Source organism: Nematostella vectensis, chromosome 1 (assembly GCF_932526225.1).
Source record: "Nematostella vectensis chromosome 1, jaNemVect1.1, whole genome shotgun sequence".
Classification (NCBI taxonomy): Eukaryota; Metazoa; Cnidaria; class Anthozoa; order Actiniaria; family Edwardsiidae; genus Nematostella; species Nematostella vectensis.
The window spans coordinates 7,977,946-7,998,719 of NC_064034.1; the positions used below are offsets into that span (position 1 = coordinate 7,977,946).

General features: G+C 43.1%; 2 protein-coding genes and 1 long non-coding RNA gene across 4 annotated transcripts; 2 read left to right on the top strand and 1 right to left on the bottom strand.

Moving 5' to 3' along the window:
* Positions 1 to 8: 8 nt before the first annotated feature.
* Positions 9 to 20,770, bottom strand: LOC5499055 (NADH-cytochrome b5 reductase-like). 2 transcript variants are annotated; one of them, XM_048728367.1, is made up of 7 exons: positions 20,458 to 20,770; positions 19,603 to 20,044; positions 18,896 to 18,983; positions 18,544 to 18,648; positions 17,829 to 18,032; positions 17,456 to 17,560; positions 9 to 117 (listed from the first exon to the last, which is right to left on the bottom strand). In XM_048728367.1, exons 2-7 carry the CDS (start codon positions 19,959 to 19,961, stop codon positions 22 to 24), a joined length of 957 nt encoding a protein of 318 aa, XP_048584324.1. In that variant the 5' UTR covers positions 19,962 to 20,044; positions 20,458 to 20,770; the 3' UTR covers positions 9 to 21. The 2 variants fall into 2 exon arrangements, with proteins under 2 accessions (XP_048584324.1, XP_048584325.1); XM_048728368.1 differs by lacking the exon at positions 9 to 117 and adding an exon at positions 9,725 to 10,770 and having other exon boundaries at positions 19,603 to 20,770.
* Positions 6,648 to 8,219, top strand: LOC5499056 (Krueppel-like factor 7). Its single transcript, XM_032367802.2, has 2 exons — positions 6,648 to 6,809; positions 6,976 to 8,219. The coding sequence occupies exons 1-2, from the start codon at positions 6,714 to 6,716 to the stop codon at positions 7,828 to 7,830; spliced, it is 951 nt and encodes a 316-aa protein (XP_032223693.1). The 5' UTR covers positions 6,648 to 6,713; the 3' UTR covers positions 7,831 to 8,219.
* Positions 17,556 to 19,001, top strand: LOC116604864. The gene is made up of 2 exons (XR_004291272.2): positions 17,556 to 17,702; positions 18,447 to 19,001. It is a non-coding gene; the product is annotated as an uncharacterized LOC116604864 (long non-coding RNA).
* Positions 20,771 to 20,774: the final 4 nt, after the last annotated feature.

A 20,774-nucleotide genomic window follows, 5' to 3' on the forward strand; every position in this document is an offset into this window, starting at 1 on the left:
GGACGATGGTCAACGCTCTGACTAAATAGTCGTACGAGGTCTTCGTAAACGCCTTGATGAGGATAAGTATGCAGGCACAGTTGAATTGTATTCCTTTACAATCTGATCGCAGTTCATCTGAGCAGAACAGGCAAAGAATTTGCAGAGATTAGGAAAGAAAAACGTTAATGCGGATGGGATTTCAGGCGCCCTTTGGAGCCCCCTACAGCAAAAAGGGACTAGACCAAAAAACACTATGACTACTTCCTGATTTGAAAGGAACAGATTATCCATAGATTAAGTCCCCGTTATTATATTATACCAACAAATTTGTTTTCGCAGAAATCTTTAAAAACTTCGTGTAAGTTTATGACTTGGCACTTTAATTTGCCTTTTGTATCATTTCACTTTTGTATGATAAACGATAATGCATGTTTGTACAGGAGTAATTCATGCACATAGCCATCGACCCAGGCCATTCAACTATTAAGGTTTAGGGTCTTAACCGGCATCGCACGGACAAGAGAATCCTTTCTTAACCAATATAAAAAAAAACAAAAACAAATCACTAGGACCGTGCTGCTGTTCCATTAGCATATCAACATACAAAGGAATTCGAATTTTAACAGCACGCTATATAATATCAATCAGAAAAAATGTTGATACTCTCCGGGTTTAGCAAAGTTTGACTATACTGTGGAACCTGGATTTTACGATATTACGAATAGTAAAATCGGGGTATCATTAGAAAGAGGTCCTCGATTTAACGATATAAAGCAAAATCCATTAAAAATATCGTAGCGAGGTCGGGTTAATTATCAACTTATTACAAAATAATATTGTTACTGTACTCTGTGTAACACTGTACAGTTACTCTCTGTAAACTGTAATCTGCATTTAACAAGATCGCTCATGTCCAAAAAATCGATTAACTGCACTCTACGTGTGTAGTGATTTGAGTTTTTTCTCTCTTTGTTGAAAGAAAGAATCAGTAATATCCATACCCCCCCCCCCCCCAATGAGGGGATATTAGAAATTCCGGGGGGGGGGGGGGGGGGGAGTGGGGGGTTCAAACGCCCAGGATTTTCCAGAGGGGAGGGGGGGGGGGTAAAATGCCCTTTTTCCTAAACAGTTACTGTTTTTTTTTCCAGGGGGTTGGAAATTCCAGGGGGGTGGGGGTCATACCTCCGACCCCCTCAATAGGGGGGGGGGGGATGGATATTTTCTGGAACTTAAATTATGCTTGGGAGAACACGTTTGTATCGTAAAAAATAATGCTTGGGAGAACACATTTGTATTGTAAAATCGAGAATATCGTTGTATCCAATATCGTTAGATCGAGGTAATATGTCATACATTTCACTGTATTTTCGCCGGGAGAAAGGAACGCCATCGTAAAATCGAGGTTATCGTAAAATCCAGGTTCCACTGTACTTTACTTTACTTCTGAACTGATCGTAGATGTTATTTTTGCATCTTTTCATAGTCACCTGTTTATACAGCACGTGACTTCCGTGCTACGAAAACGACGAAGAGTCCAGATTTTATTTCAAGTACACTCTTTCTTTTTATAAGGTCTACTTTTCAGTTGAGGCAGTAGCATTCTTATATTATAAAAATAGAGTGTACTCAATTGATCTAAGCTTTAATGTGAAATAAAAACGTTTTTGGAGTTGACAAATATACAAAATTGACGTCATATCAAACATATTCCCCACGGATAGTGTCCTTCGTATGTATTGCCTTATATGGGCATAGATGCCCATATTTAGAAGAGCTTAAGTTTTCCCGCTCCCTGATCTCCATAAAACATGGTAAAAATACTGATTCCTGTTAATTTGAGACTCGCGGCAAAAATTATTAAGCAAAACTTGCTCGCTTGGTCAAATCTTTTTCTTACTAATCCTATAAACTTCTTAGACCCAGGCCTCCAAGAGATTGACCGAGCGGGTTTTAAGGTCACCAAAATATTGATATGGATCCGCACATTAGCACCACGCTAACCCGGTCGCAGCTCAGATCCAACATGAATCTGAACGTAGCTTAAAGCCTTCGTGTTAGACGAAGTCGCCCTGCAGTTCATTACCGATGAAGTTTATCTGAGTCAAACCGGCTATGCCATGCTGATGAGTCCTAATGAGGAAGAAACAGCTGTCCATGGTTGGCGAACTGCAGCAAGCGGGTGGTGTACATGTGTTCAAAGTGTTCTTTCTTAAAAATCATTTTCATTTAGATAACCCATAGTTAGTAGAGGGAGTCTCCCTCTACTAACTATGGATTACCCGAACTGAAAAAAAAAAAAACGCGCGCAACTTGATATATCCCTCCCCTTTTTTGTTTCCTTTATCATATTTACCCCGTTAATAAATCGGCGGTTTACTCCGCCTCAAAATCAAAATGTTCTTCGAGTTTGATTCCGATTTAAAATTGTTTACTGTAATGAACTGTATTCATAGTCAGGTTTAATTGAAGTTGTTATTTACTTTTATTTAAAAAATCTTATCGTAATGGGTTATTATTTTCTGTATACCCTTTGCGTAGGGTAATTTACAGACGTGAGTGGTTGCTTTGTAGGGCTGTTAGAGTTGAGTATGCCTCTATAACCATCAAAGATAGCCGACATAAAAAGAGGTAACGTTGTCGCGGTACATGTTTCACTGTTGTTATCGCCTCTGTGTTTCTCCTCTCACCGTCAAGAAAATTAATGAGTATAGCTCTGTTCGAGACTCCTGTGGCTAGCCGTGAGAAAAGAGGGGATGTGGAAAGCCAGCCTGTGACGTCACAATTCTTACCAAACACAGGTAGCCCAATAAAAAAACGGGAAATAACGCCTGGGACGAAAGGACGAGGCTGCGCATTCCTTGTTATTCCTCTGTTGTGGTTGATCTGTGACAATCATCTACTTTTTATGGGCTTGCAATTTTATCTTTCGTACCCAGCAGCAGTTGCGGGAAATAGTATAGCAGTTTCGAGAGATTTAGATATTACTAAATAGATATTTAATTGCAGGGGCGTAGCCAGGATTTTTAACAGGAAGGGGCCCAAAAGACCTTTTCAAGGCATTGTCTCCTTTGTTTTAGATAATGTCTCTTACATTTACTGTATTTTTGCTGCTAGAAGGGGGGGCCCGGTCACCCCCCTGCCTACGCCCCTGGATTGATTGATCAAGTTGACGAGTTGGTTATTATCATTTATAATTCTTTCTTTATTTTATTTTATCTTTATTTTTTTTTTTTATTTTTTATTTTGGCTGCCTGCGAAGGGGGGGGGGGGGGGGGGGGGGCGGCGCAGATGAACTTGTCTGCCAAAAGGGATGTATAGTCGCCAAAGCAATGGCATCTCGGCATCGCTGGGTGCATGGGGGCGTAATGCTGGCCCACTTACGTACTGACAGTGTCAACTTGATTAGCAATAAATGAAAAAATAATCCTTGGTTTGCTTTTTTAGGCTCCATTTAGAGACCAACTTCCTTTGCAAGGGAGAGCTAACTCCTTGAAGTATACGCAAATATCATTTCCAATTTTGAGGCTGATATGAAAGTCTCGCCAAGGAAAACGGACACTTATAGTGATTCACAGACTACAAGTAAGCGTTGCCTAAGTAACAGGTTTATCTTCAGACGCAAGCTGATTATTTCAACGAGTTAAACTCAATGAATAGGCCACCTTTAGCAAATGAACTCGACGGCTCTCTCGCTCAGATAAGGGAGTGACTATAGCATTAAGTAATTCATCAATCAAGGACGCATTTAGCTGTGAGACGACTCAAGGGAGCCACTCTATGATAGGCGTGAAATGGATGTCTCTAGAATGGATATCAGTGGACTCTGATAGGCCATGCTTCCGCCATAATTAAAACTCCATGGGCATAAATTACAAAGAAGAACTTGTGCCAGAAACACTGCTCAAGTGGAATAATATTCAGCAAGAACGGTTAATGATTTCCTTATAAAGGCATGGAAACGTTCACTAGCTAATGGGCCCCCTAATGGTTTCCGTTAATTCTTAGCAGTACGCGTAGCGGAACCCGCTGGGTGCATGAGGGCGTAATGCTGGCCCACTTACTTACTGACAGTGTCAACTTGATTAGCAATAAATGAAAAAATAATCCTTGGTTTGCTTTTTTAGGCTTCATTTAGAGACCAACTTCCTTTGTAAAGAAAACACATTTTATGGTTAAAAAATGTGTTCTGGAATGTTATCAGAATTTCGATAATATGTTCCACGATAGACTATGCCAAAAACTGCCAAACTGAAGTCTTTTTATCTAGACATTTGATAGAAATGCAGGTTTAATTGAGGCCTTAGAGTAAAAAGGGCATCTCGGCACAGCACGACTTGGCGAGACAAGTTCCTCTCCGCTGAGACAGCTATTGACAAGCATTAAGCCTTTTTATATTAAACTGTTAAGAATTCGAGATGGTCCTATGTAAACATCATGTAAATGATTGCTTGCGAAATATCTAGGGATGAAATTAGCTCGGGTTACAGCTTTTCACTCCTATCGCGTCTATGAGGAGTACCGCATTATCTGGGTAATTTCACCAGCATCAAAATGATGGCACGCTTCAAGGAAACAATCACAGTAAGAAAACGCTAAATAGGACAAACACTGTGGCGCTTACTCAATATTCAAAAATAATAAAAATAAAATAATTCGAATAAATTAGTGCAGCAACGAAGTACGGGAGGGGGGGGGGTAGGAGTGAAAGAAAGCGTGATTTTTTTTGCCTCAGGGATAATGTAAAGTGCTTTTAAAGGCCTTGTTGACAAATCGATCAACCCTGGATTGTGTAATGACAAGTTGCTGAGCAGATACACTCTTCGTTCCACAACGGCTCGCTGCCAAAACTACACACGCAAGTTTCCGTGATGGTCAAAAATATAAATCAATATTTGGAATCAATATTATGGCTGACACAGATAAATAAAACAAACAGAAATAACTTTGTTCAATTTTCATCACCTTTTATATTCTGTAGGGCTTGAGTTGGGTACACTGAACCAATTCGTTTTTAGAGAAGCGAAACACAGCACGCAAATGAAATGGTCTTGCTATCAAGAGAAAGTGAAAATGAAAAATAAAAGCTTTACGGAGTAAACACGACACATCACATTTCGTTTCTCGGGATCTGAATTAAATAAAAAAGATTTTGAAGAAAAAGGGCCATTTCTTATCATGGAGGGAAAATTTGGAGGGGGCTTAAAATTCCGCACGACCATGGAACAGTGAGTTACAGTTTGAGATCTTATAAATTTCGAGATCTAAAGTTCCCTCTGTAGAGATACGTATAGGAGATCTGTGCATCAACTGCACATTTTTAAAGGCTATCTGAACCTCCCCTCTGATAACAGAATGTTGCGTAACACCACCTACGTGAGGCCTAAGGGTCAAAACACTCGACACAATATCTCGAGTATTACAACAGACATTAGAGGTACAAAAAAACTAGAATTATCGACCAGAAAACAAAGCAATAACACTAAAAATGTAGACGGAGAATACTATTCATAATCGAACTGGCAGCTTTAAGATAATTCTCCTTAATTGATTCGGTATTTTTTTTTTCGATAAAAGTATTATAGATAGAGTTCTATTTGGCCTATTTTCGACTTTTTAGTTATTCACAATAGTACTTTAGAATAGTTCTCGACCTCTAATGACGAGTTTTTTCTTTGTTTTTCCTGTTTTTCCTGTTTCTAAATAATATATGTCTGAAAAAATACTCAATCTTTAGACTCATGCTTCAATAACGCAGCAATCTTAACGTGTTCAAATGGAATTTGACCGTGCATAAATAATTAGTTGTTTGTCAGCTGTTTGTCTTGGTAAACCTTTTGACGATATATTGTTATAACATGCTGGATAGCTATCTAGTCGCAAAGTTTTATAACACGGTATTATCAAATGCCTTGATTTAAAAGCTATGTGGATTTAGTTTAAACTTTATAGTCTCAAACGAGTGAGAAGACAATCCATTATTTTTATATCAACGTTCTCTTTTAGCGGACCTCAAGGGAGACAGTAATCGACGGGCCTTAGAAAACAATACAAATAAAATATTCCAAAATGACTAGCGCCATTAATTTGGAAACATTCTAGAAAGAGACGAGTAGAAAACAAGTTCTTGGCGAATAAGCGATCCATGCGTGGCGTTTTTATCGGTCCAGCGCGCTCGTAAACAACAATGTAGTGAATTATGAAGTAACTCAAATAAATCTCTACGAAAACAGTACGTGCCATGAACAGTCCGTACGAATCAAGACGAAATAATACAGAGAAATATTGCTCTGGTTTTAATTTTAAAAATATAATAATTTAAAAGCGAAAAAATGTCAAGTTAACTCATAAGGTAAATCGGAATATGCCCGAAAGCGCCAGTGCAACGAATTAATACTAGACAAATTGGCGACTTGTGCTTAATTTAGCGATGATCTGTTCGTTTCCCGCGCAAACGCTCTGACCTAATCCTTCTCATCAGCAGTGCGAATGCATAATGAGCTGGAGTTTGCCCGGTTTATATACGGCGGGCTGGAGTTACTATTTTTGTCACCACCATATATGGATCGAAAACTATCAGGGATAGCTTTCACACAGCGACTGTCAGACTTATTGTTTTCTGGACCAATCAGATTTGAGAACGATTTTCCATATGACTATTCGAGTGTAGCGCTAATTCGAAGCTTGTGCAGCGAAGCGAGTCATGAACTGCAACGTGCATAGCAAGTTTCAAAATGTCCACGGTTGTCGATCCTTTGCTTTCTACGGTCACTCTGGATTTACTGAGGCCTAAGGACGCCATCATGGATACAGAGGAACATTTTAGAAAGGTGAGCAGTCACGCCAGCGCGTTTAAAATTTGTTAGGACCAACGCGTGATGGTCTTATCTAGAGTATTGGACTTTTCGATTCATTTCTGAAATTCGCGACCTCGGCTCTCTTTAAACGATTTCGCTTGCGGATATTAACTGGTGTTTTTTGTATCTTGTTCTCTAGCTGTGGTTCGATGTAGACAGCTTGAGCTTTTCCACGTTCAGTGCAAAGTGGGAACCTTTGGAAGAAAACAGCATTTTTGACTCGGAGAGTTCGATAGACTCCGATTACGAGCTCAACTACGGCGACAAATTTCTGTACGCGGATGACTCTGTCGACGAGAAATTCAAGGAGACTTCTTTGTTCTGTGATTTACCATACGGGGAAATACCACTGCAGCTGCAAATAACAAATAACGAGATACTATCTAGCGACGAGCGGGCGCAACATCAGACCGAAAACATGGTCCCTTCTAGCCAAGCGCTGGATGTGGAAATGACAACGGTTACAGCTGAGCAGGTCGCGGCAAGCCGAGCCACCGAAAGCACCCAGACCGACGAGAATATAGTTATTTTGCCTGCAGTGGCTATAAAAACGGAGGGGAACGTTGCAAAGGTGGTTGCGAGCCCAGCGAAAATGAAAGCTTTGGAATCGAGCTCTGCGATTAATGCTAAGGCAAACACGAATTCATTAAAGGGAGCTGGAGTAAACTCATCCGGTGTAAAGGAGGCAGGAAACGCTGCCGCATTAGCGCAGAAGGGAAAACGAGCTCTGGCAAGAACACACAAATGTACATTTGAAGGCTGCAATAAGTCGTACACTAAAAGCTCGCATCTAAAGGCGCATCAAAGGACACATACCGGTGAAAAACCGTATCAATGTAACTGGAAAGATTGTCTGTGGAGGTTTGCTAGATCGGACGAACTAACGCGACATTATCGCAAGCATACAGGTATAAAACCATTCAAGTGTCCGACCTGTGACCGTAGCTTCTCGCGCTCCGATCATTTGTCGTTGCATATGAAAAGACATTACTAACAAAATTGAACAAAATTATTGTATATTTATCCGCGACCTAGGATTAAAGTGCAAACTCGCATTGTATTATCTTGCCCTCTGATCTATCAAAACTCGTTTTGATTAAACCGTTTCCTGGTTCTCAGACGGGTAACAAGTCTTTGCATTCAATTGAAAAACATGGAAGCATAGAATAGAATATCTAATAAAAAAAACCTTGATAGGTAATGTATGTAGGAATTTTTTTTTTGTATGAAGAGACTAAATTGTAAATTGACCTATTGCCGGTTATATCGACCGGTGGATGCAGAATTTGCCCAAGGGCCCAAGATGTATATAAATTAGGAGTATTTTTATTTTGCTCGAACGAGCGAATTGTTGTTCTGAATAAACCTTCAGAACTTGGAAAATATGTGTTTGTCCTTTTGACCTAATTACATGTCTGTACGCGTCATGCAGAGCGTTTGAGATGGAACTATTGGGTGCTAGTGTTTTCGCTTTGTAGCGGGTTTTCCCAGCACAACCGCAGCGCCAAGGAAACATCTTACCGTATGCGAGCTGATTTTGAATGCAAGCAAAATGATCATCAAAGCTTTCAGCGGATCAAAACTTACATCTCTGTTAATTGAAATAGTGCATGCATCGATGGAAGTATGGAATTTTTCAAATGGAACTTTCTCTAAGACCAAAAGGATGTCACTTGAAAAGAACCTTCCGTGCAAGTCCAGTAGACTGTTTTACCTAGATCTTCTTGAATTAACATAAATTTCCTAAACCCTTAATTGAAAAACAGTAATCTTAAAATTGGGCTTTACAATATAAATCACCCTCGTTCCACTAAGAATAGTTCTCGATTAGGCTATTCACAGTCAATCCCGATAGAAATGTCAACACAACGGCAACATGATTCCAAGAGAACATGATTCGCGATTAGTGTCTCTGGCATTTCACCAATGTACACATGCCGTGTTTATTTGATGTAAACAATTGCTTCTTTGCAAGGGACCATTGGCACAATTCTATTTATTGTATACTTTGAGCAGTCAATTCATTCGATCATGCGAGTTAAGCTTTTGGACATGGTTTTCTTTAGCGCGATAAAACGCGATGCTACATTTTTGAATATTTACATTACTTATTCATGCATTCCTCTGATTCTATCAGATAGTGTGAAGCTACTGACCGACTAAACCTCAAAACATACTCAGCAGGAATCGACTAAATGAAGTTACGGAGGCGTTCAGGCCAGTGTTTTTAAATCGCCTCGGTGTTTCGCTGCGCGTCGATAGCCTATCTGCTCTAGGTAGTGTCGTTCCCTTCAGTTCAAAGTTCGTGAAAAGTAGAATTTGGAAGTTGGAAATCATCTGAAATGATAACTCAATGATAACGAGTTTAACCATCGAAGAGATAGGGCGTTTTAAATATTGCAAGAACATGTAAAACTAGACGAAATTATCTAATCTAAGGGGAGAAAGCGCAGCTTTGATATGGAGGCTGGACTTGGGCAGCTTCAAGATAAAAGGAAAATACTATGTTTAGATGTATTTCCAAATCCCTTGTATAAACTTGAAGCTGTATTATTGACTTTTCAACACATTGAAGTGCATGTGTAAGCCTGCAAATAGGCAGTTCATATTTCCGTTCCTAAAATATTTGACCGGCCACTGATGCAAATATCATCGGTACAGCCATATCGCAGAGGGGTCCGCGTATTTCAGATATAACAAAAAAAAAATTCACAAAATGGTTAAAATTCCTAGAGAAGATATTTGTCATAAATACGTAATATTTTTTCTAGGCAGTGAAATACTTCGCGGACAAATTGTGGAAATTTGATCAAGACAATGTGCGAAATAATTAAACATCCTTGAAAAATGTACTTTCTTATTATTTCAACCGCATTTTTCCGATTCTAGTATGTGCTAATATTGGCAAATACAACCGCGTCGCTTCTAGACGTATTTCGTTTATCCGGCGTATATTTTTAGGTAAAATGAAACAATTTCGCACAATCTATTAAAAACTTGTCCCTGGCTCAATCCTGTATGGAAAGCCTTTTATATGACTATCTATTGTCTCTGAATACACTCTTACAATAAATCAAGAGGGACGCTTCTTTAAAAATAAGTCTTTCCTGCGGTCGAGACATTTTGTGTAATGCGTTAGAACCTTTCAAAGAGTGATTGAGTATTATTAAATGGAAAACAATTAGCATGAAAACATCAAGCAATTGGCCCGCCCGTAGGTGATGTTACATCAGGGAGCCTTATTCAATGTTTTAGACGTGCCAAAATATTGACAGCCTTTCCCCTTATTTTCTTTTTAATGACAGTCTTTAAAGTCATTCTTTATTCTGTGTATTTGAAAAGGGAATTTAGGGACGCAATGGGTGTGATATACAAAAGGCCGCGTGTCCCTCCTCGCTGCCAACGGCACACGTGAAACAACTACCGGGCAACCCCAGGAAATATCGAATTGAGGGAAAGAATGAGATGCCTACCCAGCAGATTTTTTTTAATTCTTTTAATTGCCTGTTCCCTTCACAAATGCTGCTATGTTTTACGTGGCAATGTAGTGAAAGGCGCCAAAGCTGAAGAGGGTGACGGTGTATATACCCCTCCTCCCCCCTCCCCTCCCATGGGGCTATATTAATACGACTTGGGGATACCAGAAACTAATACTGAGCCAATTACCGACTCGGAGATCGAAAAACAAAATATGAGCACTAACACATTTAACACATTTCAAAGATTGTATGAAGAAAATATTAAGGTGATGTCATGACGCCAAGAAAACGATTCGAGCAATCTTAAACTCTTAAAATCTGAAAAGTGAAGTATTTAGCCCACTACCATTACCACCCCCCCCCCCCCCTTCATCATCCGCTGACAAATTTGCTGGCGCCATCTCTCATTTTCTACTCGGTATGTGCCGCCGACCTTCTGACATCGACCATTGACGCTGTTATGTAAAAAAGAAATGAAACTTCATAGCTCCATGCGGTTCCCGACATTTCGCGGTAATTGACTGCTTTGCGACACCTGATCATCTAGACTATGACCTAGGCGCATTTCCTTTATGCGTTAGGCAATCAAACATGCTACAAGGTACTTAACAACAGAGACAGAATCATTAGCTTTGAAAATGAATGTGAGCTTTCACTGGGAGCTGGTGGTGTTGCCTTTGCCACAAGAAACCCTCAAAAAACTGTCTTCACATAACAACAAAGGCCAAAGATTTAATAACACATGACTTCGTTACAAATGGGCGACCTGGTCGTGGTTTAACGGCGCCAAGACCTGTGTCTAACTCAGACAAATAAGGCCTTTTTATTATTATTTTTTTTATCTAGAGAAACACGTGATCATACAATGTCATATTCGGAGGAGACCGTGCGGTTCTCGGCTGTTCCCAAAATTTATCTACCGCATAATAGTTGTTCGCGGCCGAAGAAAGAAAGCGCTGGCTTCTCGACTATATATCAATTAATACTGTGTGCTCCTATTTTTGTTCCTTTCTTATGGCCAAGTTTCATCGTTACAAGCCGCAAAGTAGGTGTGACCATACAGTTTTTTTCAGGTATTGGAGCCTGGATCCTTTAGAAAACGCCGAGTAATTTCGGCTCTAGAGAAATTGTTTTTTTTACAAGGCCTATAAAAATAAGCCGAATAATTTTACTTTTGTAAATTCATATATTTCAAGAGTAATAAGCATTTTTACAACTAGATAAGGGCTGTCACAAATCATTTCATAAACAAAAGCCTCGCGTGTACAGCGCCAACAACGCTGCTGATTTAGTTGCTCGCCAGCTCTCAATGTTCACCAAGGCAATTCATTACTGAACCTCATTCATTTACACACCACAGGATTTCCAGTGTTTGAAAACATTTAATAAAACCATGTTTAAACATTTTCGAATAAACCAGCTGGCTGGCTCGCATGTTGAGAGATGCTAGCAAATCTCCTTGTGAAGAGTGTGTGACGCTGGCCGCTAGGGCCTAGGTCTTATGTAAGACCGCTGACCGGCTCACAAGAGAGCAACCGGCCATCTTGTTTTGAACATTATTCATGTAAGTCCTACGCGTTCATTTGTTATATCCTAGTTACCGTTATTTGTAATCCTCAGTTTAATTATAATCCTTGATTTATTGTATTGCCATAGGACTTCCTCATCTTTGTCAATAAAACCAATTGAACATCGAGGAGTATTTTCTTCATGAGGAAGTCAATATCATGGTGATCGTCGAATGTTCGGTACCCAACTGTGACTTCAAAACACAGGATGTCTCTGATGCAATCGCCGTAGCGTTACTAAATAACCACGGCCTCGCACATCAAGCACTACATCCCGCTCCTACTGCCCCACCGCCGGCCCGAGGCCCGAAACTCGACCGACCCAAAGTGGACATAGGGATCTCTATCGAGGAATGGAACATATTCATGCGCCGATGGGGGGTTTTCCGTTCTGGATCTGGCATCACTGACGCCCAGGCGCCTTTCCAACTGTTCCAGTGTGCCGGCCCTGACCTCGGGGACAGCCTACTGAAAGCCAACCCAGGAGCCACCTCGTTGCCCTTGCAAGATTTGTCCGCAGCCATGCGCTCGCTAGCTGTCATTCCTATCGCTACATGCGTCCTCCGTACCGAGCTGCTCCAGTTAAAACAGGAACGGGACGAAACCTTTCGTGCATTCGCAGCCAGGGTGCGGGGAAAAGCGGAAACGTGCGCATACACAGCAGCATGTGCGTGTGGCCAACCCGTTGACTACACCGACCACATCATACGCGACGTCCTTTTAAATGGCATTTACGACTCAGACATAAGGCGTGAGACTCTGGGCATTACAGATATCTTGACCAACCCGATTAATGACGTCATTGCCTCGGTGGAGAGTAAAGAGATGGCTCGCAACGCCCTACCGTCTTCAACCCTGTCCGCGATGTCGTCCTTCCAGCGTAACAAAAACACGCCACCCTCAGACCAGTCACCAAGCGCAGCAGAGAAATCCCGACAGGCCTCCTGTCCTGATTGTAAAGTGTCATTTCACGTCTTCTCAGAAGGATCTCGGGGCTGGAATTCCAAACCTCATCAGGTATGCATCGATTGCTACAGAGCCCGTAGGCGCAAAAGGCGACAACCAGCCAAAAGTCAACAGTCCGCCATCGAGTCAGGCCCGATCTCCCAGATCGCATCTCTACAATCCGGAGCCGTACCTCGCTCTCGTGGTAGACCACAGAACGAGCCCGCCAAACTGGATCACCATATCTTCACCAAGGGGGAGTGGCGACGAGCTCAACTCCGTGATCATCCGCGGACAAACATCACTATATCGCTCGATACTCCATCAGCTTCGGGAGCCACTTCCCGTCCTCGCGATCACCTCGTAGCTCAGATATCAGCCGTGGCCGACACTGGTGCCCAGTCCGACCTTTGGTCTCTAGAGGAGTTCCTTGCATGCGGCTTCTCGCGCGATGAACTGCAACCGGTCAACCTCAGCTTGTCGGCCGCCAACCGGTCTCCAATAGCCATCGACGGTGCTTTCTTCGCTAAACTCTCCACAGCTCCTCCCAACGGTGAGGCCACGTGCTGCCGTTCCATGGTGTACGTGAGCAGCTCAGTCCGAGCTATGTACCTCTCCTATGAGTCCCTCCTCAACCTCGGTCTCCTATCTACGGACTTCCCGACGAACCCGGTTGGAAGACACGACGGCCGCCGACCTACCCCCCATGGCCGCAGCATACCAGAGCCGCACTCATCCATCAACGCCACCCGTTCCATCAACGGCGGCTGCACAGCACCAAACACCCCTTCTGATCCGACCTGTCATTGTCCCCAGCGCACGGTGCCACCACAACGTCCGTCGGAACTGCCATTCCCCTGCACCCCGGAGAACAATGGCCGCATGAAAGACTGGCTCCTCGAGAGGTATGCCTCCTCGACGTTCAACACCTGCCCCCATCGTGCGCTCCCGTGCATGGACGGACCACCCATCGAGATACATGTAGACCCAGCAGCCACACCCAGAGCGTGCCACACCCCGGCCACCATCCCTCTCCACTGGCAGCAAAAGGTATACGACGACCTTCTCCGGGACGAGGCCCTTGGTGTCATCGAACGAGTGCCTTACGGGGAACCTGTCACATGGTGCCACCGCATGGTTGTGACCCGGAAGCACGACGGCTCACCGCGCCGGACTGTGGATCTCTCGCCACTAAACAAATTCTGCCAGCGCGAGACCTTTGCCATGGAGTCTCCCTTCCACCTCGCCCGCCGAATTCCGAAGGACACCTGGAAGACAGTCACCGACGCTTGGAACGGCTATCACAGCGTTCCCTTACGCGAGGCAGATCGACACCTGACCACTTTCATTACGCCCTTCGGGCGCTGGCGCTACACCAGGGCACCACAAGGATTCCTCTCGTCAGGGGATGGCTACAACCGTCGTTTCGATGCTATCCTATCAGCCTTTGAGCGCAAAGAGCGGTGTGTGGACGACACGATCCACTATGATACTGACCTAGAACAACACTGGTGGCGATCCATCGACTTCCTTACATGCGTAGGCCAGTCCGGTATAGTACTGAACCCCGACAAATTTCAGTTCGCCGAAAAGTGTGTGGACTTCGCCGGCTTTAGGGTGTCCGACTCAACCATAGAGCCACTCCCTAAGTACCTGGATGCCATCCGTGATTTCCCCACTCCTGAATCGACGACAGACATCAGAAGCTGGTTCGGTCTGGTCAACCAGGTGGCCAACTACGCCCAATTGCGCGAGACCATGGCGCCGTTTAAGCCATTCCTAAGCCCACGGTGCAAATTCACCTGGTCACCTGACCTGGAGTCTGCCTTCCAAGAGTCCAAAGAAGCCATAGTGCAGGCAATCCGCGAGGGCGTGGAAATCTACGACATGCAGAGGCGCACCTGCCTTCGCCCCGACTGGTCCCGAAGAGGTATTGGTTATTTCCTCCTCCAGCAACACTGTAGCTGCCCCTCTGGTATACCTGACTGCTGCCCAGGAGGATGGCGGATCACTCTGGCTGGCTCACGCTTCCTCTCCCCAGCCGAACAACGTTACGCAGCCATCGAGGGAGAGGCCCTGGCCGTTGCCTGGGGTCTCGAGCAAACCCGGTACTTCACACAGGGTTGCGACAACCTTGTGGTAGTCACCGACCACAAGCCTCTAGTCAAAATCTTCGGCGATCGCACCCTCGATGAGATCACCAACTCCCGTCTGTTCAGGTTAAAGCAGCGTACCCTCCCGTGGCGCTTCACCATCACCCATCGACCGGGAAAAAGTAACCAGGCGGCTGACGCCACATCAAGACACCCATCCCCATCAGGCTCAACTAACAGTCTCGCAACTTCAACTCCTAGTGTACCGGACATGGTTGAGTCGGCCCTCATGGCCTCCATCAGGAACGACGTACATGATCTTGGGGCCATCTCGTGGCCGATCCTCGCACAAGAGACTGCAACGGACCCATGCCTAGGTCACCTCCTACGCCTCATTGAACAAGATATTGTTGTTGACCCTAACGACCCGGCGCTTTCAAGTCTCGGACATCTCTGTGAGTCGATATATGCACAGGATGGCGTTCTACTACTCAACGACCGTGTGGTTGTGCCCATGTCCCTCCGCAAACGGGTCCTCCAGCACTTACACGCTGCACATCAAGGAGCCTCTACTATGGAGCAGCAAGCGCGTGCCATTGTCTTCTGGCCGGGGATGTCACGGGACATTCAGGGCACCAGAGACGGATGCACAGATTGCAACCGCAACGCCCCGTCACAAGCGGCCACACCGCCCCTCCCGACCTCTCCGCCATCTACCCCGCTCGAGGCTGTCTACGCTGACTTCTTCGACTTTGGTGGCCGCCACTACCTAGTTGTCGGAGACCGGCTCTCTGGATGTGTGGAGGTCCTCAGCTCCACCGCAGGTACTGACCTAGGGGGCTCCGCTGGCCTGGTCCGTCACCTCCGAGCATTCTTCGCCACCTTTGGCGTGCCAACAGAGATATCAAGCGATGGCGGACCAGAGTTCACAGCAGGCGGCACCGAGACCTTTCTCCGACTTTGGGGGATCAAACACCGCCTGTCTTCTGTCGGCTTCCCACAATCCAACGGGAGAGCAGAAGTGGCAGTCAAAACAGCTAAACGTCTCCTGATGTCCAATACTGGTCCTAACGGCAGCCTTGATAACGATCGCTTCCTGCGTGCCATGTTACAGCTACGAAACACACCGGACCGGGACTGCGACCTTTCACCAGCCCAAATCATATTCGGTCGACCCCTTCGAGACTCCCTCATGTTCGTCAATCGACTAGAGAAGTTCTCTAATCCACACATCCGACCCCTGTGGCGGCAAGCATGGGCGGCAAAGGAAGATGCCCTTCGGACCCGCATATCACGTACTACCGAATCATTGACGAGCCACTCCAAACCACTTCGACCTCTGAAGCTAGGTGAAAGGGTCTTCATCCAGAACCAGCAGGGCCCACACCCGAACAAATGGGACCGCTCAGGCATGGTAGTGGAGTCGCCAGGCCACGACCAATACAGGATAAAGGTGGATGGCTCAGGACGGTTGACCCTGCGTAATCGTCGGTTCCTTCGTGCATACACCCCGGCCACGCCCACCCCAGACCACCAGTACAGGACGCCACCACCTCCACCCAGATCTCCAGAGTGTCAACCCACACTTAACAGCTCACCGTCGCCTCCCACAGGCAGTGGACCATTGACGGGCAATCCTCACGTCACCACCCAACTCTCACACGGTAGCCATCCCGTCATACCCACAGAGTGCAACCAGACAGTTCCACCCGCTGAACCCGTCGCTGAAACACCACCTACCACTCAAGCCAACAATGACCCTGTATCCTCTTGTATGCCTGACGCCTCATCTCAGGCCCCGCAGCCACTCCCTGAACCTAGAAGGCCAACTCGTGCGAGAACACGACCAAAACGCTACGAACCAGAGACAGGGAATTGGACAGTAGCAGGAGTCCGCTCGTCTAGCCTTGTATAGACTCTAGACTTAGTATAGACTCACGGACTGGGGGGGATGAAGAGTGTGTGACGCTGGCCGCTAGGGCCTAGGTCTTATGTAAGACCGCTGACCGGCTCACAAGAGAGCAGCCGGCCATCTTGTTTTGAACATTATTCATGTAAGTCCTACGCGTTCATTTGTTATATCCTAGTTACCGTTATTTGTAATCCTCAGTTTAATTATAATCCTTGATTTATTGTATTGCCATAGGACTTCCTCATCTTTGTCAATAAAACCAATTGAACATCGAGGAGTATTTTCTTCACCTTGCAACTCATGCATTCATGTTTTGTAAACAGTGTTGCCTCATGGATCTCTTAATTAACGAGCAAGTGAATATAAAAATAAATTATTCTAGGCTTGAAAAGCTGTATATCTTTTTTTCTGAGCATCAAACGTCGTAGCTTTCAGTTGAGTTTTATATACATGTACTTTTAAGTGCAAAACCAGTTATAACACCCATGGATATTTCGAACCTTTCTAAATAGTTTTTATACAAATGCTATCAAAACTTAAAAAACATAGAGTCTGTGTATCGCATGGTATGCAGATACTTAATCATGTCTTTGTCGAATGACTTAGTCCCACACATCAATACCTGGACGCTGGGATCAGGAGTTGAGGGGAGCTGACTGGAAAGTAGAGCCTGGTCTATCCTGCCAAAATGAACATGGTCGCCATACTTCACTTGGGCATCGTCCTCCTTAAATATTAAAAAAACAAATTAGTATTGATTAGCAAAGGCAGAACCTCCTCCACTCGAAGCTCTAATGAGGAAAATTAGGACCATTGTGGGAGGTACTGAAGAAAAAAGGTGTACATAAAGGTGAATTTTCACTGGAGAGGTAAGCAGACTGAGACACTATCAGAGACTTTTTGCTGATTTTACTACTATCTGTTTTCACCCATCAATTGCAGGGCTGTAAATTAAACAATAGGCAATGTTAAATTCTTGTTGGTTATTATCTAACCTGACTAATGATGTACAGTACATCGAAATTCCAATGATCTTTCCTGTTATCAAGTTCATCTTTCATCAAGATCTCCTCATAATGCCTGCATGAAAACAGTAGCTTCACCATAGTGTCATCCTTGTCGTTATCCAGAATCTGGCCTATGACTTGTAGCATTGGAGCAATGCCTGTCCCAGCAGCTAACATAAAAATGCGACGAAACTGAAAAAAGGAAAAAAAAATTGCCTTTTAAGTGGCTTGTACAAAGGAAAAAGTAAATATGAAAAGAGTGTTTTATATCTTGAAAAAATGCCTGAGGCAGATATAGCATGGGCTTCAGAGAAAATTGTAATGAACGAAGTGATACTCCCAGTAACAGATCTAAATTTAAATGCTAGAATATTTCAATTCTAGAATAAATTGACAATAAACAGGCGCATACACAGGGGGTTGTGCATGGTGCACACGCACCCCCCTTGCCAGCCAAAAGTTGGTCTTTCTTATCTAGGAATCTTCAAATAGTAATGCTTTTTCCATATAAGACCTATGACTACACACCCCCCTCAGCCAATCCTGGGAACATGTCTGATAAATGTAATTCCAATCACACATTTTATATATCCCCCTCTCTTGCAGATGATCCTGGAACAGCCCTAATCCATCAGATGTGGCTAGGAGTCAGTGGATGCTGTAGCCAATGAAAAACAGTGAAAACTATGGTTGGTTAGCAAACCTTGTTGGGTGTGTATGTGAACTGGCCAAATGGTCCTCTCCAATCCACAAAGTCTCCCACTTTCCATTTTGACACACAATTTGACATCTTTCCATCCTTGTATATCTAAAATAGAGAATATTTTAATGATACCTCAAATACATAGGAAGTGTCACTCAATAGGGCCCAGATTACAGCACAACAATAATAATAATAACAATCTTCATTTATAATAAAATATGAATAATATAATAGTAATTTTTTAAATAATTAAGGCATTTTTTCTATTTATTTCAAACATTTGATATAAAAAACATGACATGGCCTACACATCAAAACAAGAACAAACTATGTTCTTGTGCCACTACAATACCTTGATCAGAACAGCAAAGAAGCCAGAGCTTTTCAATGGACTCACAGGTGTGTATTGACGTGTTATGAACTGGTCATCAACTTTTCCCCTGAAGAACACAACAAACTATGAATTAAAATTGAATGACATGAAATTGTGAAAAAAAAAACTCATTTGGTGTATTCTGGCATGTTTTTTGTTTGAAATACACAAAGACTAAGATCCTCTAAGTTCCCATTGAAGATGCTTGTGTTGGAGTCACATAACACTATATGACTCCAGGTGTCCTTGGAGCATGCAAGCTGTCTCAGTGTACTGCATGTTTTCATTATCCAACGAATTGACTATATTAAAAAAGGCATTTTAAACAACCTGGATTTACATTCTTTCAAGCTTTGAAAGCTAAATAGATAGCAGGCAAAAACGAACAGCAGGGAAGAGAAAGGGAAAGAAAAAAAGAATAGGGAAGGTTTCCATGGTGTTTTGTTGCTGATTCTCTGTGTCTCTGCAGTGGAACACCTTGACTAAGAGGCACAAAGTTTATAAATAATAATAATTTTTGTGCTTATAATATTTTTTTCTATTCTTATCAAGGGGGTCAAGAGGAACCTCTCTAGTCACTCGAGCATCCAGTTGTATGTTTCGACTTAATTTTTATCTCAGAGGATGGTCATGATCAAATAATATAATTACATAAAATTTAGCAAAATCTCAAAACATTGAAGTACCTTAGTATGATATGCTGTCCAGCATGGAGACCTAAACATCTGCCATCAGGAATAGTAAAGTGGAACAAAAAGGCATCACTTGTAACCTGTCTTAAGCTGGCTAACTTGAATAACTTATACTTGGATGTACATATAACACTTTCACTACTAGATGCCTTCTGAACTGATGCACAACACTGTACTGTTTGGCATTCCTTTTCCCAACGTTTCATATCTTCATCATAAATATCAAAGACACAAGGAGTACAACCTGTGCCACAGCAGTCTGTCGGTAAGGGTTTTTCCGGTGGTGCAGGCAGGTGAGGGGCATTAGAGCAAGCTTGCATACTTTGGTCCAGTAGAAAGATTCTTTCACACATTCAGATATCTTGTGTTTTCTTATTGCTGCCTTCACTGTTTTACCAAATATCTTTGAATCTATAAAATGCTTGCTTACTGTATCCTGAAAAATTATACACACAAGTACATATAACAGTATTTTTAATCTAAAAATCTATTTCGTTATCAAAACGGTATAAAAAAAAGTATCAAAATCTGAAATCAACCTACCTAATGTGAAATATTTATATTGTTACAAAGTGTACAATATTATAACTCATACTGAACCAGCATAAATATATGTGCTCATAAAAAATCCTAAAAAACACAATAATAAGACCATGTACTGTATATAAACATAATACAGTAGCCTTTAACTTATAAAAAAGTCTAAACAATAAACAATAAGGTTGTAAATTGTGTACGAAGCGATGAGATATTTAAATACTATTGCATGAGGTGTAGGAGTTTTTCTGACATATATAAAATAGCTCTTTAGTACTTGTTATGTAAAAACAAATGCTGTCAAAACTTTACTTTGCGAACGGTCACAGCCGTGGAAGCGAGTTGTTCTTTAGGCTCAACTCCGATAAGCATAGAAGTCCACCATGAAAACCCTTCCTCGATTGATCGTTTGCAAGGTTTAACATCACAATCCTGCTTCCGTTTCCTGCTTTTATTGTTCTCTACAATCTTTTCTTGGGGTTGATCCATGTGGTTCATGTATAGTTGTTATGAATCTGTATCTATTACTGGTCCGCCATATTGGATTTGGCGGGGAATAGAACTGGAACTAGTCCAGTCCTTATTCGGGCATGTGTCAATAAGGGTTACCGGATTGTACGCAGAGGGGA

Excerpts from the sequence above, each read along its gene's own strand:
- LOC5499056 (XM_032367802.2), top strand. The coding sequence starts at position 6,714 with ATGTCCACGGTTGTCGATCCTTTGCTTTCTACGGTCACTCTGGATTTA. Across the intron at positions 6,810-6,975 it reads CAGAGGAACATTTTAGAAAG|CTGTGGTTCGATGTAGACAG; the intron begins GTGAGCAGTCAC and ends CTTGTTCTCTAG.
- LOC5499055 (XM_048728367.1), bottom strand. The coding sequence starts at position 19,961 with ATGTGTGAAAGAATCTTTCTACTGGACCAAAGTATGCAAGCTTGCTCT. Across the intron at positions 18,033-18,543 it reads TCACATACACACCCAACAAG|TTTCGTCGCATTTTTATGTT; the intron begins GTTTGCTAACCA and ends TCCTTTTTTCAG. Across the intron at positions 17,561-17,828 it reads TACTGTACATCATTAGTCAG|GAGGACGATGCCCAAGTGAA; the intron begins GTTAGATAATAA and ends TTAATATTTAAG.